The 19566-nt window shown below is 36.9% G+C and overlaps 2 protein-coding genes across 2 annotated transcripts; one reads left to right on the top strand and one right to left on the bottom strand.

The window, feature by feature from the left end:
* Positions 1 to 7420: 7420 nt before the first annotated feature.
* On the bottom strand, positions 7421 to 9663 carry ASPGA1 (N-terminal nucleophile aminohydrolases (Ntn hydrolases) superfamily protein). The gene is made up of 4 exons (XM_012998604.2): positions 9243 to 9663; positions 8624 to 8857; positions 8330 to 8416; positions 7421 to 8044 (listed from the first exon to the last, which is right to left on the bottom strand). The coding sequence occupies exons 1-4, from the start codon at positions 9402 to 9404 to the stop codon at positions 7562 to 7564; spliced, it is 966 nt and encodes a 321-aa protein (XP_012854058.2). The 5' UTR covers positions 9405 to 9663; the 3' UTR covers positions 7421 to 7561.
* Positions 9664 to 12157: 2494 nt separating this feature from the next.
* LOC148771157 (protein FAR1-RELATED SEQUENCE 5-like) lies at positions 12158 to 12961 on the top strand. The gene is made up of 2 exons (XM_088817514.1): positions 12158 to 12259; positions 12338 to 12961. Exons 1-2 carry the CDS (start codon positions 12158 to 12160, stop codon positions 12959 to 12961), a joined length of 726 nt encoding a protein of 241 aa, XP_088673640.1.
* The last annotated feature ends 6605 nt before the right edge of the window (positions 12962 to 19566 follow it).

Here is a 19566-nt window from a genome sequence, read left to right as displayed (position 1 = left end):
GTTAAGCAACTGAAGTTTCCTTGCTACATAGGTGCCCGATAATAACATGATATTTGCTTACAAATTGAGATATATAATCCCACGTTTACCCGATGTGGGATGAAGATGTTATATATGGTTATGTAACTCACATACTTCCCTTAAGTAATAATTGTAACACTTGCCATCTCTCATCCTTCAAATTTTGTAATACATCACAAGACATTTATATACCTTTAATAAAAGGGTTCTTAGGATATAGGTCCCTGGTGACAAAATTTATTTGGACTAAATTACAAGTCTAACTAAACATTTGCTTCACATCCTTTATAAAATTCATTCCAAAAATGCCCCTCCACTCACAAATTCGAAATATTCATTAAGTAAATTCCAAACTGCATTTATCATTTTATTTATTTTGCATTTAATATTTTCATATTTCAATATAATATTTTTTTTCCTTCGGAATATCCGTTTGTCTTCCCTTTTCTCTTTATTCGTTTTAGCATTTTATACACTATTATAAAAATTTCTTTTATTTTTTCCTTTTTTTCTACATAATACAATATTGAGAATTACAAAAAAAAAAAAAAAAGACATGCTATTTTTTTCTTTTTAATTTCAATTTACATATTTTCATTTTCTCTGTAGTATACTATGGTATATTACGATGTTCTGTAGTATACTATAGTGTAGTGGTCTACTATGGTATACTACGACGTAGTTTAGTATACTACGGTGTATTATGCTTTACTACCAAACCCTAGCAACCAAAAACTTCTAGCCGTCGCAAACCTAGCAGCCAACGCAGCCGCCGCCAACCCTAGCAACCCACGCTCGCAACCGCTGCGATTGTAGTCACCTACCAATTTTGGGAAAACCTAGATCTGGAATTTGAACCCAAATCAAGCAAAAATCTTTCAAAACACAAGGAAATCAGATCCAACTGATTAGTCAAAATATACTTTCCATAACATCTCAACCATATTCACAGCCCCCGCCCGCACAGCCCCCACCCGCCGCCACCATCAGCCACTGCCGCCTCCACCGGCCGCCGTCGCATCTACCGGCCGCCGCCGCCTCCATCGGCCGCCGTCGCATCCACCGCCCCTGCTCCTGCCTTCGTGCAACTACTGAGAACAAGAGAAAAATAGAGAAGAGAGAAAAAAACGAGAGAGAAGGGAGATAAAGAGAAATTGTGAGAGATAGAGAGAACGTGTGAGAGAGAAACATGAAGAGAGAACGTGTGAGAGAGAAAAAACAAAAAGAAGAAAAATAAATTTTAATTGAACGTGAATGTCTAGGTTTATAGGATTTAGGTTCATATATTATTTCAATCTAAGGATTTAATTAAAAGATTGAATTTGAATTTGTCATTTAGTTCAAATTAGGTTTCCTTTGAGGGGCTCATGGCATATTAACCCTTAATAAAAATAAGAAATGCAGTCATTTATTAATATCTATCTATATATTATATAATAAAGGACTTATAGCCTCAATGAATGACATGTGACAAATGCTTATGTCGTTTTCACAAATCACTTAGTGGACACTCAATTGATGATGTGTAATACTCAATTGCTTATTATGCATTTTCATTGTGGTATGTTTTTTAAGTTCTTTCTTATTTAACAATTGCACATTCATTTAAAAATTACCCCATATATATATATATATATATATATATATATATATATATATATATATATATATATATATATATATTCAAATGAATCTATGAATACATTAATGGGCAAATAGCAAATAGGCCCATGGCAAGGGCACTTAATTCAAAACGGGACATCCAACTTTTTTATCTTTCAAATATATTCAGCTCATTCAAACTTATTTGCAAATAAGGAAAATCCTTTTATATATACCTAAAGTACCCCCAATTCATTGAAAATCATATAGTTATGAGTAACACTAATCACGTCTTTTGGTTTGTGGGATTAACAAGAACCTGATAGCAAAATAATAATGGATCAAATATTTTTTTGAGTTGATTTGTAGGGATAGAACGTAATTGGAGGGTAAATGTCTGAAGCACCCTTCAGATTCCTTACACCACCTTCACATAATTATAGTGAAAAAATGAGAGAAATATATGTGAAGATGAAGAGGTTTTGATAGTACGGCTGCAGGGGCTTCTGTGCAATTGATGGTAACTAACCGCCGGCAAATTGCTAGGTTGAACGAAAAATGAGAACAAGAACCATTAGAACACCAAAACTTTCGGCGTCCACATCAACCCCAACAAAGATTTACCCAAAACCACCAAAATCAAGAAATTCCCGACGGCCACTGCCACGGGAAATAAGAGAAAGAAGTGGAATAAAATGGTAATTGTTAATGAAAAATTGTTAGAGTAGGTGACCAACAAGCCAACTTGTGGCCGTGGTCTTTCCATTTGTATTCTTGTAATAAATAATTTTTTTTCGTATTAATGATGAAACACCTTGGCATTCTATATCTTTGTCCCTTGTTTCCAACATAGATATAGTCTTTACAGTTATTACAAGTACTAGTAATTGATCTTTTAGGATTGTGAGATATTTACTTTAGTATAATAACTGTTAAACGTGTTCCTAGTCGAAGGGTTACGCCACCAATGAGGATATCGACATTTCCTATTAAGAGACTAGCACTTACTGTATGTGTACTGCATCTCATCAGTTAACGGTATTGTGATATCGGCATGCATAAGTGGGTGCTCGTAAGTTGACGAGTTCACTGAACTCCCTCACCCTAGAAATCTCTAAGTGGTTCTCAATAATCGAGTAGAGATATCTATGGTATAGTTGTACACCATTAGTCTTTATGACCTAGACATCACCGTGACTTCACTAGAGGACCAGGTGTATCGTGACCTGTCCCTGAGTTCCACCGAGGACCGCCCCAAGGGCCAGTATTCGTGCAGTCCGAAATCTAGTGCGAGGTCTGTGCATTGTAGTCGGGGATTCGATCGCTAGAATAGTCTAATTGGATGTCCTGTGTGATGTCATAGTTTGTAATGTCTAAGTATCTGGCCAGAGCTGACTAAGTGATGATTAGAGAATTCGATTCTCTAAGTCATGCACGTACCGATTACAACACTTAGAATGATCGCACAGTTATTGAACTACTAAGGAGGTCTCAATGAACCAATACCTCTAGTTCAATCGGGACACATGAATCGAAGGGATCGTACTGTATGTTAACTATATCAAAAGGTTCTTGCAGGTACTTCATTTGTATCTAGGGAATCATGACGTGTAGTTGCGAGACGCCAATCTTTATTCGTTAGGTGATTAAGTTGAAACGGGCTTCATCTTAATCGTAACTCTAAGGGACGAGTTTAGACCACAAAGGGTTGTGGACCCACGGTTAGCTTACACCTGAACCATCGAGGGTCACACTGCTCGTGCACTCAAGATCTTTGAATAAACGGTCAAATATAAAAATGTTTAATCTTTGCATGATTGGAAGTCAATGTGATTGAGTCCAACATTCGTAATTTGGAATTATGAATGAGAATAAGAACAAAAAAGAATAGGCGAACATCTTAGTGAACTTTCTAAATTGGAAAGTTTCCAAATTTAGAAGGTACACTGAATTAGGGTTTTCACTTTTAGAAATTGGAAATCGAGAATTGGCAATCGTAACAACGAGGACATTCCAATGATTCCGAAAATGTAATCGTTATAATTTTGCGATCATTGAGTTGTGAGAAACGAGCGAGTAAAGACTAACGAACTTAAGCTGTTGGGCCTGGTCCAACTTAAGCCCGTTAGGGCTTTTATACAAGACACTATAAATACAATATTTATAGGTCTTGCACACACACTTAACACTTAACAGACAACACATAATAGAAAATCCTACCCGCTCTCTAACAACCCTCGGTCGATCTCCCCCTTCCGCCGTCGCCGGAACAGCCTCACGCGCGGATTACCATTGGTAGTATCTTTCCTTTGTCTTTTTCTTCCGTTTATTCTGACTTTTGCATGTCTAATGCCACGTAGTTAGTAGATTTCGGTATACGAGGTGAAATCCGAGAGGAGGAAGACCAAGGAGTCAAATCGTCGAGAAGGACCCGCCGAACAGACGCCGTACGCACCTTCACGCGCCGCCCGTAGACAGCGCGTGATCCACACGAGCCGCTGCTGCCCGCGCGTCCGTCGCCGCTGCTGCTCCCGACTGCACGGATTGGTTTCCGTGGCAGTTTGCTTCGATCCGAGTGCTTGCCTCACGCTTCAAGAGGTATTTTTCGGATCCGATTTTAATTATGTATTAATTTAATTAGATTAAATTATATGTTTATATTCGCAGTATGATTTTTCGTGGATTGCTATATGTGATCGTTTATATGAAATTCATGATTTACTACGAGCATGCTATGTGATTTATTATAGAATTAGTTATACACATGTTGTTTTTAATTTTCGCTGGAAGCGCTAATGTACGCAATTAATTGTTTAATACGAATCGAGCACGTGCTTATATGAATTAAATTGTTTAATCCATGTATAATTTTTGTTTTCCGTTGCGTACACGTGCCCTATTCCCAACAAACAAGAAAGAGAAAGTGGCTAACAAAAATGAAGATCGACAAATTGATCTTGATATTAATTAATCCTCCGAAATTGATCTCTAACATCTTCCTCTATTTACTTTTTTCAAGAAATTAAATCATAAATCTCAACATTTGTTCAAAGTTTAGCTTACCAAGATATCAAAATCTCCACATTTATCAATTTTCTATATACACTACTTTGGTCACAAAATCATATCGGGCGCCGACGACCACCACGTCTGTGTCGGCGTAGGTTATCATGTCCGTCATGTAGCGCCTGGTCATTTCCCCGACGACGATAGATTCTTTAATCGGCTGGAAGTTGAAGCTGTGCAGATTGTACGGAGTGGTGGGGGCAGACAACATGCATGGTGATTGAGAGGTTTGTTTGATAGGCTTGGAGGCGCCTGTGGACACGGCAAAGCTATGGAAAGAAGACTTGTTGCTGTCGAAGAATTGAGTTTTGGAGAGGGAGGAGGTGAGGGTCGTCGTAGCCATGGCAACCATTTAATTAATGGAAAATAAATAAATATATAAGTCTATCCAACCTAAGCAACCAAACCAAAAGGGCCCAAAGGGGGTTAAGTGCCAAATGGTGAAACCACAAGGGGTTATCTGCTATTTATAAAGGAATCAACATAGAATCAGGCATTCCATGATTTACGTTATCTCATTCCAGATCTTTCTCTTTGTAAATTGATTCACAATCAATTTGATTTATTTCTTTAGATAGTCTCATCCTTGTATTATATAAGACAAATTATAATGAGAATGAATAAATAAGTTTTCTCCACCAATTGTTTGACCAACTCTTATATGGTATCAGTAGGTTTTTCTCTTACGAGAATAACGATCCTCTTTTTTCGGGAAAATGTCTACAACCACCAGCTCTTCTTCTGACTTGCCTCTCATTACCATTAAGACCTCAAGCCAACTTCCCGTCAAACTTACAGCATCAAATTACCCTTCTTGGCGTGCAATATTCACAACCATCTTATTTGGTTATGATCTCATGGGATACTTGGATGGAACCCTTCCGTGTCCTTCCACACCCACTGAGAAGTCCTCCGTTGCTGATTTGGCTCACTATGCACACTGGTATAGACAAGACCAGTTGCTACTTAATGCCATCTTCTCATCGGTTTCTGAAACCGTGATGCCTCTCATCGCAATGACCACTACCAGTCGTGATGCTTGGCAACATCTAGCCCGTTTGTTTGCCAGCAAATCTCGGGCTCGGATTATGTGTAGATCAATTGAACTGTATTGGATTTGTTGCCTGCGTTTAGAGCGGTTGGTATCAAACAACATAACACTGATTGTTTGGATGAAATTCAAGTTTTGAACGTTCATATGCCATTATGGTTGTACAAGTTTGGGACCAACGATATATTCATTCTTCGTATGCGGAAATTAAAACCTTCGATATGTAGTTTTTTCATTTATTTCAGTTTATTTCATCACTCACACAATACAAATCAGTAGTTTTTTTTTTTTTATACAATTTATACTTTTTTGTATTACATATGAACAGTTGATCTAAATATTTCGAACTTTTTTTTATTATGAATATTTACTTTTACAATTAATACTCCGTGCATCGCACGGGTGCACTACTAGTAAAAAATAAAAAATAAATTGTAATTATATATATTTTTAATATTTGTATTTATTTCTATAATATTTTATATTATTATACATTATTTAAATAAATATAACATATAAAAGATAAAAAAAATAAAAAAAATAATAATAAATCCGGCTCGCGAGCTCATGAACAACTGAAAACCGGCTCGAGCTCGAAAATCTCGGGTCCGAGTTCGAGCTTTTTACGAGCCGGCTCGTCGAGCTCACAAGTCGGCTCGGCTCGTTTACACCCTAGTCATGACCCACGACGACAACGGTGGCGAAGACGATACGACAGCGGCGCTGGCGGCGGACTGAACATAGAACTGGAAATCTGCTTTGGCTCCAAAGATCGTAGCTTTGTAATCGATGTAAGGAAAATCAAAAACGGATGTTCAGAATGGCAACAATTTGGAGAAATTGAATGGATTGACTGATGATTGAAAAACTCTTTCTTATTTCTATTTCTCTCTGTTCTCCTAGGTGTTGTATTATACACGCCTCATTTTATTTTTTCTTTCAGATTTTGTAATTTATTTTTTGTAATATATATATATATATATATATATATATATATATATATATATATATATATATATATATATATATATATATATATATATATATATATATATATACTTTTTTGCTTAAAAATAAGAAGGCTGAAGTCCAATTAATCGAACATAAATTTATTGAAACATGTAAAATAATTAAAAAAAATTCAGATATGTAATTTAAAAAATAATTAACATAAAGGTTTAAAATATGTAATACAGAATTAAAAAAAAATATTTAGAAATTTCTATTTTTGCTTTTTTAAATTAAAATAAAAATGAGAGATTGGTCTAGGGTTTTTATTGAAGGCAAAAGGGCAACATGGTCATTATTAGAAAATTCAGCCTGAGAAACATTCAACCACTTCAATTTTGGGCGAGTGAGATACTCTCACGGTTAACTTTAACGGATTATTAGACGGCCGCTACAAACTGACAACCACATGGGGGTTAAATGCCTAAATCGATATCAGAGGGGGTTAAGTGACAAATGGTGAAATCACATAGGGGTTAAATGCTATTTACCCTATTTTATATTTATGTAGACTTTTTGGTGATAAAATAAAATACTAATTTATTATTTTTTGTTCGATCATATTTGATTTTATTAAATCCTAGACGTTTTTTAGTTCGTTGATTTTTATATCATGCATTTTGTTGTTATAATTAATCCCCGTGCATTGCACGGGTGAAGTACTGGTAATAATAATATAAAAATGAAATTTACACCTTCACAAATATTTCTTTAGACAACCGATTAAATTTCAGCCAAAGTCTAAGTAACAAAACCTCAAAATCAATCCAAAAAATAATAATTAACAGCACAGAATTAATTTCCACACAGACATTAATCCTGCCAAATTCCCACATGAGTATAACCATCTTCAGTAGCACAAGCTCTAAACATGCCATTAGTATTAAAAGGCATAGTAACTTGTCCATTAGCTGAAACTGCAACTAAACCAACAGTTCCTATCGGAGCACATTCCCCCACTACGTAAGCCGCCGCTTTTTCGAGAGAAAGCCCTTTATACTCCATTAGAGCCGCCACATCTCTACCTACAGTAGCTCTAATTATAGCTTCGCCTTTGCCGGTAGCTGAAATGGCACATAAGCTATTGGCGTACGTTCCAGCTCCAATGATTGGAGTGTCTCCGATTCTTCCCACCATTTTGTTGACCAATCCACCCGTGGATGTGGCGGCCGCTAAGTTGCCGGAGCTGTCGACAGCCACACATCCAACGGTTCCGATTTGACTGTCACCGTTGGGAAGTGATGCTGATTCTTCCTCTTCTTCTTCGACTTTTTGAATTGGTTGTGTGTAATCGATCTGTAAAATTAATCATACGGTTTCCAGATAAGTAAAAATTCTATCATATCTATCAACATAAACAAGTTTATCATACGAGTTTTAGCATTTTATTCGATAATTTCAAAATAAAAGGCAAGAAAAGTAGAAACGGGGATTATCAACAGAGCAGAGGCACTTGTAAGTTCAACCAATTAGAAAAATTAAAGAGAGACGGAATATAGACGAATCGTAGATGATGAATTGGAAAAATATCTGTCAAAAACTAATATAACTTAAACGACAGTGATATAGAATGGATCGTACCTGAACTTTGTTAGCTTCTTTCGCCTGTTTCAATCTCTCAACGTTTTCTGGAGTTATAAAATGGCTTGAATCTAAAGTTTCGACGCCCTTCAAAGAAAACAACTCATGAGCATATATGGAGAGGAGGAGGAGCAGCAGCACCAAACGTAAATGGTTACAAATATAACTAAATAAATTATGTATTGACCACATTTAACCATAGAATATAATGTGCGTGTCAAATTCTTGTAATAAATAAATTATGTGATGATAAACGAACACATATAAGTTAAAGCAGAATGGTATGTATCTAACTTGTTCTCTTGCAAATGCCTCAGCGCCATCAAATCCAAGATAGATATGCGGAGTTTTCTCCATAACAAGCCTTGCCAGAGATACGGCATTTCTAACTTTAGTAAGACCAGAAACAGCTCCACATTTCTTCGTATCTCCCACCATTACGCAAGCTTCCATCTCCACTGTGCCGTTGCTTGTCAGGACAGAGCCTTTGCCAGCATTAAAATGCGGGTTATCTTCTAGTTCACGAACCTATTTAATTAATTCAAATTTAGCGCATTACTATTAGAAAAAAAAGAAAACGAAAAATCGAAAACGAAAATCATAGAACGCATCCAACTCCGGATCGTTAAAAGTTTGAGTTCGACTAGTTTGACTAAAGCTTTCGATCCATCGCAACACTGAAAAGCAAAATTCCATCTTGCCCAATAGATCCAACAGATTTTTTTCCTATAACTTCATTCTATTCATATAGACATATGTACAAACACATAGAGTGCAATTTACTGAAATGTAGATACAACTACGTATATGTATTTTACGAGCTAACTTCCTTACTGTTTATCCAGAACCAAGCAAGATTTGTGCAATAAAAACATAAAACCCAGAAAAAAAGTTGGATTTTGTGAGTACGTACAACGAGTTCGACGACGTCAAGTGGTGATCGGCCAGCTTTAATTGCGTCGACGCCGATCTGGAGACAGTGGCGGAGGGCGGCTTCTCGGGGCTCACGGCGCTCCGGAGGCATCGAACGTGGTATGTCGCCAGCGCCGCCGTGAAGTGCTATTGCCCAACCCATCGCCGCCGCCACCTACCACCGCAGGTCTCTCTTTCTTTCTCAGAGACTGTGTGTGAACTGGATAAATTGGTGTGTAAGCCGAGGAATATATTTTGATTTTTTTTTGGGAGATTTCTGATTCAGTATTCAACGCTGTTTGTGTTGTTTATTGGACGGAGAAGTTGAAAAACTTGGACAACATTTCTAAATTGGGACTTGTGCCTGCCTCTCTTTTTTATATTAACCCTCTATTTCTTATTGGTCCACTTGTTTTCTACTTAATGGAGTTTTAACTTTTTTTTAAGGGTAAATTACACCCACAGCCCTGAGGTATGCTTAAATAACTTTAAGGTCCCTGTGGTATCGATAATTACACTCACCCCTGAAATATAGTTAGAAACTCTAACGGGATAATGCATTGGATACATTATTCCGATAGGGTTCTAATGGACAATTATTCTTAGCTAGTGGTGGAGATAACATAGAGTTATAAGGGAGTTATAGGGTGACATGGCTCCCCCAATATTTCTTAAATCACCCATAACTCTTTGTTGTCTCCACCACTTCCTGAAACTATCGTAATAATGTATATAATGCATTATCCCATTAGAGTTTATAACTACGTTTCAAGGGGGTGAGTGTAATTATCGATACCACAGGGACCTTAAAATTATTTAAGCATACCTCAAGGGTGTGGGTGTAATTTACCCTTTTTTTTAATATAGGAAGTTTGTGGGTTGTACTTCTCGGACTAGACAGGTATTGTACTTCTCGGACTAGAATGATTGGATCTGGTGCGTATAAAATAGTAAAATTGTAATCTCATCCATTGATTTTTTCCAATGTTTTCAAAACCGGACCGGACCGGTTGGTTCGACCGGTTCAACCGCGAACCGGTGGCTGATCCGGTTCGGTCGGACATCAAAACCCAGAAACACCAAAAGACCGGTCAATCGTCTTTGAACCGTTGAAATTCCAGTTGAACCGGATAAAACCGACCCAGAAAACCGAGTTCGATGCATCAAAAATGTAAAAGGAAAAAAAAAAGATGGAGATTCTGTAAAAGATTCATACACTGTAATATGGTTCTAGTGGGGAGGAATTGAAAATGAAAGAAGAGAAAATTCGAAAGAAAAAAGAAAAAGAAATAAAAAACGTAGACAAAACTTACATAAGCACAGGTTGAAGAAGAAGTGGAAAGAAGAATAGGTGGAGGCGGAAGATAATAAGCCGGCATGTAGTGGTCATCACAAAACACATATTAGGGTTTGTGGGTATATTAAGTAATTTACATAAAAAAATTTAGTAATTTCTTGAGTAATTTATTTAATTGACCTTTATTAATCAATGTTGTTAGAAACGGACCGGATCGGCCGGTTCTACCGGTCCGACCGCGACCCACGATGAAATCGGTCCGATCTAACAACTAAAACCGGGCAAATCAAAAAGCCGGGTCAAATGTCAAAAACCCGGTCCGACCGGCTGAAACCGGTAAATGACTCGGGTTTTCATACAAAATGTTGAGTCGAAGGCTGTTGGTGGCGGGATTTGGCCGGAATTCGTCGGGGATGGCCGGATCTGGGTGGAGTAGGCTGTGGGCTGCCGGAATTTGACGGATCCGGTCGTGGATTGCCGGAATCCGACGGGTTTGGTGGTTGCCGAACAAATGTGTGGCTAGATACGGAAGGAGAAAAAAGTTAAAAAAGAAGAAAGAAAAAAAAGAAAAGGGTGAGAGAGAGAGGTGCTGAATTTTCTCGAGAAAGAAACAGAGATGAAGATGATGGGAAGGAGGAGGCAGCAGTGACAAGAGAAGAAAATGCTGAGAGAAAAGAGAGAGAGAAGGAAATGAGGGCATAAAAAAATATATAAAAAATGGGTGTGGTGAATAATAATAAGGGAGTACTAAAACAAATCCCAAAATTTCCTTAGTTCAATACTACAAAAATAAAAATTAAATAATAAATAGTAAATTACATTAATACCCTTAATGAAAATCAAAACCAAAAAAAAATATTACAAATATTATTTTTCTTTCTTCAATACCAAACAATCAAAACCTCTCAAAATTCATTTCCCTCCTCACTCACAAACCCCTCACCTTCTCCACCTCCTTCTTCCCCCTCCCCCAAAACCCCCTAAAAAACCTCAAAACTAAAGAAATTAAAACCTTACACAACTTGCAAAATGGCGTCAAATGACAACAGAATGGTAGTTTACGAGCAAGGATAACCCATTAATGTATGTATCCATGTATTTTTTGAGCTAAAACGTCGATTTTGATTTTATTTTTAATTCGCCATTAAATTTCGACACATACAGGTCGAAATTGTGCATGTTTTTCGACCTGTGTGTGTCAAAAAACATAATAATTGATATTATGTATTTTCGACGGGTACGTGTCGAAAATCACCTAATTTTCGACACTTGAGTGTCGAAAATTAGGTGATTTTCGACACGTACCCGTTGAAAATATAACCAGAAACTATTATATGAAGTCATATTTCGACACATAAGTGTCGAGTTTGTCTATTATTTTCGACATTTAAGTGTCGAATTATGAACTAATTTTCGACAACAAAGTGTCGAAAATTAGTTCAAAATTCGACACTTAAGTGTCGAATTTGTTCTGTTACAAATTTACTTGTCTAATCCTATATAATCTTCTCTCCACTTTTGTGTAGATCGATTGCACCCATTCATTTACAACGTGAGAAAAATTTCCAACAAAAGAAGATTTATTGGCATGGGTTCGTGAAGTATCTAAAAGAATTGGAATGGTGTTAATGATCGTGGGTTCGAGTGACGGGAATAGAGGACGTAGGACACCGTATGTGATTGTTGGTTGTGAGCGTGGGGGCCTTTATGCTGGCAAGAAGGTACCCGGTGAAGATGATCAAAGACCGGGAAAAAGGAGCACTGGTTAAAAAATATGCAATTGTCCGTTTAAATTGAAGGGGACAAAAGAAGACAAGGATGATGAAAATGATGGGTGGAAATTGGTTGTTCACAGTGGTATTCACAACCACAACTTGTTTGAAAACTTTCACGGACACTTTTATGCCGGAAGATTATCAAAGGAGAAGACTTCACTTGTTCACACTTTGAAGAAAGCAATGGTGAAACCAAGGGCAATTATAAGATTATTGAAGCAAAATGACCCGTCTATTGTAACTAGTATGAAGACAGTTTACAATGCTATCCAGCAGTTAAATTTCAATGAATTATCTGGGAGATCTCAATTGCAACTATTGTTCGCCAAGTTGAAAGAAGACGAATACCTCTCGTACCATAGATCGACCGAGTTTAATGAGATTACCGACTTATTGTGGATGCACCCGAAATGCATTAAGTTGGCACAGTCGTATCCGTACGTAGTCGTCATGGATTGCACGTACAAAACCAATCGCTACGGACTCCCATTTCTCGAGATTGTGGGTTTTACTTGTACCAACTTGACGTTCTCCATTGCCTTTGCATACTTGGATCACGAAAAGACGGAAAATTTCGAATGGGCGTTGCGTTGTTTGGTGGAGGCCATGAGAAATTGTCCTCGGCCTAATTGCATTGTAACAGATTGAGATTTGGCTTCAATGAAAGCAGTAGCCAATGTGTATCCATCGAGTGATCACTTGTTGTGTCGGTGGCATGTGAACAAGAATATATTGGCCAATTGTAAGAAAATGTTCACAAAGGACAATACCAAGTGGAAGCATTTTCAGTCGGCTTTTTCGGCTCTTATTGAAAGAAATACTATAGAGGAGTTCAATGAGGATTGGGAGTCAATGAAAAGAACATTTGTTGGTTATCCGGCAGCTATAGCATATGTAGTTAATTCATGGTTGGATCCCTACAAGGAGAGACTTGCATTGGTGTGGACAAATAAGTGTACTCATTTTAGAACGTACACTTCTAGTAGGGTGGAAGGGGCACACGGACGAATGAAAAGGGATGTGTGTAATTCAACTAGCACCTTTGTGGATTTTCATACGAAAGTCTACAACCAAATTCTCTAACAACACAATGATATCAAAGCTTCTTTTGAAGTAAGTAAAAATACTTACCAACACACTTTCAAAACGTTGATATACAATGAGCTCCGTGAAAGTATCTCAAAATTCGCTCTGCAACAACTTAAATTTGACGTGGACAAGGCGAGACTGTTACAACCGAGTGATATGGGTTATAGTTGCGCCATCCGAACAACCCACGGTCTACCATGTTGCCATGAGCTTCATGAGTATGTTGTTGTGAACAAATGTCCTATCCCACTTGAGTTAATAGGCTCGTACTGGAAACACATGAGCATGGAGCCCGTCGCGACCACATACGAAGTCATTCTACCAACAATCGACGAAGAATTATCAGAATACCAGAACCTCTTTCAATCTGGCGATCTCGATGCAAAGAATTAATTGCGCGACCATTTGAGACATTTTACCCACTCAGAGAAGACTAACCTCACGGAGCCAAGTGAAAAAGTTGTTAGCAAAGGTCGACCGTCAAAAACTAAGAAAGAAAAATCAAGCACTCATGACAAATCACATTTTGAGTATTTGGAGCCAAAGAAAAAAAAAATCGAAGCAAGCTAGTTGTTCTCCAAAAGTAAATGTCGCTATTATCGTCTAATTTCATTATTGTTGTTGCATTTTATAATTGTGCTAAGTAATTCTGGTTAATATACTGCAGCTCATACCTGTGAATACGTTTAAGAAACCTGTACTAAAGAGATTTAGAGTGCCCTCGAATGAGTCTATTAGCACTATACCGACTCAAGAGCCAGGGAAAAACACTATACCGACGCAAGAGTCGTTCAAACCATTATTTGAAGAGTTAGATGTAGGATTGCCACCAGGTTTGATCGGCAAGAATAAGTATATTGAGACGATCCATCCACGATTTCGTATGTATGTTCGAGAAATCATCAATGTCGGTTCAGATGGCCATTGTGGATTTCGGGCAGTTGCCTCTATGATGGGATTTGGGGAAGATGACTGGGGTTGAGTACGAGATGACATGCTACGGGAGTTGACTGCTAATTTTTCCATTTACACGGACATGCACCATGGCGAAGAAACCGTTAGAACCATGCAAACTGTTGTGAGTAACTGGGATGTTCCTGCCACGCGTGACCATTGGATGTCTTTTCCAAATATGCGTGAACATACAATATCGTGCTTGTCTACTTATCCAAGTATCACTGTCTCACGTTCCTTTCTCTATCGAGCGATCCGATGCTTTTTAGAGAGAGACAAGAGCACAGAATGGCATTCGTCGACAATTGTCACTTCGTGCATGTTGTCTTGAACAACAATTATCCAATACCTCCTAGCGCCGATTTTTGGTACCGATGCCATGATCCTAAAGGTGATGGTTGAAAGCCTGCATAAATGGATGGTCGGATTACAACATTCCGAGAATTAATAGGTCAAAATGTTGCCATGCTAGAGAGTTTAGAGATTATTACTATATCGGATAATGGTGATAGTTCTCCGAACAAAACTATGTAAAGTTATAGAGGACCCCAAAATTATGTAAATTTCAATGTTATTATGTCTTGTGTTTTATTTAATTTTAGTTTTTTTAATTATTTTTTGGACTCAATATTAACTTCAATGGAACATAAAAAAACATATTCTAAGTGTTTTAAGACTAAAAAAATAAAAATTGTAAATCATCAAAAAAATATAAAAAAAACTAACAGTTACTTGTAGCTGTCGAAAAGTAACTGTTAGTTTTTTTTTTTTTTTAGTGAAATTAACTCAAAATCTATTACAATGTAACATAAAAAAACATATTTGAAGTGTTTTTGGAGTAAAAAAATAAAAATTGCAAATTATCAAAAAAAATAAAATGTAACAGTTACTTTTCGACAGCTAGCTGTCGAAAGTTAACTGTTAGTTTTTTTTTTTTTTTTTTGATAATTTGCAATTTTGATTTTTTTAGTGAAATTAACTCAAAATCTATTTCAACGTAACATAAAACACATATTCTAAATGTTTTTGAACTAAAAAAATAAAAATTGCAAATTATCAAAAAAAAAAAGAAAAGTGTAACAGTTACTTTTCCGACAGCTAGCTATCGAAAGTTAACTGTTAGTTTTTTTTTTTTTTTTTTTTGATAATTTGCAATTTTTTTTTTAGTGAAATTAACTCAAAATTTATTTCAATGTAACATAAAAAACATATTCTAAGTGTTTCTGGACTAAAAAAAATACAAATTGCAAATTATAAAAAAAAAAAAATGTAACATTTACTTTTGGACAGCTAGTTGTCGAAAGTGAACTGTTACATTTTATTATTTTTTTGATAATTTGCAATTTTTGTTTTTAGTGAAATTAACTCAAAATCTATTTCAATGCATATAAAAACATATTCTACGTGTTTTTGGACTAAGAAAATCAAAATTGCAAATTATCAAAAAAATAAAAATAAAACCTAACGGTTACTTTTCGGCAGCTAGCTGTCGAAAGTGAACTGTTACATTTTTTTATTTATTTTTTTGATAATTTGCAATTTTTATTTTTTAGCTGTCGAAAAGCAACTGTTAGTTTTTTTTTTTTATTGTTTTGATGAATTGCAATTTTTATTTTTTTAGTGAAATTAACTCAAAATTTTTTTCGATGTAACATAAAAAACATATTCTAAGTGTTTTTGGACTAAAAAATCAAAATTGCAAATTATTTAAAAAAATCTATTTATAACAAACAAAATCCATCTAAAACAAACAAAATCCATATAAAACTAAATTTAAAAAAAAAAACATCTAAACGAAACAAAATCCATCTAAAAAAAACAAAAAAAAAACATCTAAACCAAATAAAATCCATAAAAAATACACTAAGTCCTAAAACACACAAGACTAATCATGTGTTTTTTTCTTCCTGCTAAACACGCGTTTCACAACTGGTTGTGTTTCTTCTAGTGTAGTATGAGGAGGAGCTGGTGGTGGGGCATCCGACGAGCTCGATGGCGGTGGAAGTGGCTCCAACGAGCTAGATAGAGGTGGTGGTGGGGCATCCGACGAGCTCAATGGAGGAGGAAGTGGGGCATCCGGCTCGATCAATCTGACGATATTATTTAGTGTCCCCCCACATGACTGTATGGACGTTGGATGACGCAAGTCCCCGTACCTCGCTAAGTGTACCCTTCACCAACTCCAAAATTTGCAAAAGTTGGACCTCCTTATCGGGACCACTGATACGAACCCCGTAGAACTTGTTACGAGACCCAATACCCTACGCGGAAGCAAGATCGAAGACACCCAAAAACAAAGATTCAAGTTTGGCGGAAGCAAGGAACAATGACCCCATAGCTATAAAGAGCTAGAAACCATTATTATCAAGGTGGAATATTGACCCCGTGGTTATAAAGAACCAGAAACCAATATTATGTCGCTAAGAAAGTTACAAGAATCCACTTGTAAAATCCCGAAGAATGCTGTAGAACAGCGAAGGAGAATTAACTCTCAAAATACTCAAATATTCTTTAAAATTCGTCTTCTAAAATAAGCCAAATTGGCAACCTATTTATAAGGTCTAAAAAGACTCCTTTTTCACAAGGAAAAGGACTCCTACCTAAACTATAAGAAGGAAATAAATAAATAAGCAAATCCTAACCATAAAGGACTCTAAAATAATAAAAACATAATAAAACCTAAATTAAAAACGTGCATAATTAAATAAGATAACTTGATCTTCAAGTCGACTTCTCGATCACCCTTCTTAACTCGCGACATTGGGCTGTGCACGTGCATGCAATTAAAGCTCAATTTCGACACTGTTCCACTTCGAATATCTCTTCGCTCAAAACATGAAAGTTGTAGATCTTTCAGTTAGCTTTCCGAATCATTTTGAATCAGCTCAATTGGACTTCGGATGCGAGAGTTATAACCCGAATGGTAAACTCTGCCAGAATAGGCGAGAATCTCGGAAGCATGGAATTCGACTTGTCCAACGACTTCTTCTCTTTCTTTTCTTCCAATTCCAAACCACGGACTCCTCAAAAGCCTGATTTAAGCCTTTAATCTTCAACTCCAACACGAACGGCTCCATTAATCTCATTCGCTTTCTCTTCTTCCAATTCTTTGTCTTGGAGCTTGTGCGGATCGTATCATTCTCCCCCTCTTTAAATGGATTCGTCCTCGAATCCGTACAAATATTCCAATTCTTAGTCTTCGATCTCGAGAGGATCGTATTATACTCCCCCTCTTTAAAAGGATTCGTCCTCGAATCCGGACAAATATAAAAAGGAGCATATAGAAGCCATCTCTCACGATCATCTTCAAACAATTGTAGCTCATATGGTCTAGAATACTCCAACGTCGATAAAATCAAGTTTTCCACCGAATTATTGCTAACAACATTACTATAACTGCCTTCGTCTTCATGTATTGAGTAACCGTCTTCATCAACTTCAATAACGGAAGTTTGTGCTCCAGTTAGCTCGACATTAAGTTGGTCACATGGCTGGATTGTATCATCATCCTTAACTTCGATGCATGGCTGGATCGTATCATTCTCCACCTCTTCAAAAGGATTCGTCCTCGAATCCGAACCTTCAATTTCTTCTTCAAGTGGTGGGGCTGTTTTGCAATTTTCATCCTCCTTGGGCTGCAACTCAACAATATCGTCTTGCATCCCTTCAATTTTTACACCAATGCTTTCCACGATGTCTAGAACATTTTTCTCCATGGGAATTTCAATGTTATCATTCCTCTGAGGTGGTGACACGTAAATAATCTTTTTCTCCTTTGTAGAATCATCCTCAATGTTGGACCACAAGTTCACGAATTGCTTGCTCGGACACTCTTCTCTCTTTGTCTTGAATTGCTGCTCGGTTTTTGATTTCTCTCTTTTAGGCTTTTGCACCGATTCTCTCACCATGCTCGCTGGAGAACTCCTTTGCGATTCCCACCTCGGCGAACTCGTTTCTTCTGACTTAGTAACTTTCCTCAAGCTTTGCATCTTCAATTCCCTATAATAAAGGGCAGGAGCGAACCTCTTCCTCATCACTGCCTTCATGGACTCCCAATCATCAATTGGTGGTTCACCACATCGGCGCCTAGTTAAGACAAATTGATCCCACCAAGTAATTGCATAGTGAATGAACGCTTCGACGGCGAGCTTCACTTTCTTCTTTTCGGAATAGTAATCAGAATCAAATACGTGCTCAACCTTTCTTTCCCATTGAATATACGCCTCGGGATCACTCTTACCTTGAAAAGATGGTATTGTCAACTTGAGTGAGCTGAAGTTTTGATCTACGCCATCTCTTTCTCGAACAAAATATCCTCGGCTCGATCTATCCATTCTAGACCCTCGTCCCATACTCTCCCTCCTTGATTTTGTAGTGTTCACACCAAAATTTCCATCACGATCTACCTCTTTATCGGGATACGGTATAACTGGTTGGTGAACATCACGTCGTACATATGACCCTCGAACATATTGATCTTTGCGTAGTTCCTGTAGTTGGGTAACAATTCCTTCCATCCGATCTTGGAGTTCTTGGAAGCGTTTGTCCATTGACGTCCTACGCTGCTCAATTCTTTCTCCGTAATAACCGGTCTTCTCGGACATGATCAAAGCAATATATTTTTTTTTTTTTTGAGACACTAACAAACTCTAACTTAGATTCTAAGAAGCTTCAACAAAAATAAATTTCGAATTTTTTTTTTTTTTTTTTTTTTGACAAAGACTCAAGACAAAACCTAACTTAGACTCTAAGAAGCTTCAAACAAAATTAAATTTCGAATTTTTTTTTTTTTTTTTGACACGAACAAACCCTAATTTAGCTGAAAAGAAATCTAAACAAAAAATAAAAATTCGATTTTTTTTTTGTATTTTTTTTGACGAAGACTCTAAATAACACAACTCAAGAAAAGATGAGATATACTAGAAGACACAACAAAAAAAATAAAGATAGGTGAAACCTGTTTTGGATGTTGGCTCTGGTTACCAACTGATACGAACCCCGTAGAACTTGTTACGAGACCCAATACCCTACGCGGAAGCAAGATCGAAGACACCCAAAAACAAAGATTCAAGTTTGGCGGAAGCAAGGAACAATGACCCCATAGCTATAAAGAGCTAGAAACCATTATTATCAAGGTGGAATATTGACCCCGTGGTTATAAAGAACCAGAAACCAATATTATGTCGCTAAGAAAGTTACAAGAATCCACT

Source organism: Erythranthe guttata, chromosome 4 (assembly GCF_056151865.1).
Source record: "Erythranthe guttata isolate IM_541 chromosome 4, IM_541, whole genome shotgun sequence".
Lineage (NCBI taxonomy): Eukaryota > Viridiplantae > Streptophyta > Magnoliopsida > Lamiales > Phrymaceae > Erythranthe > Erythranthe guttata.
Note: the sequence above shows the minus strand (reverse complement) of the source record. Positions and strands in the feature narration are given on the sequence as shown.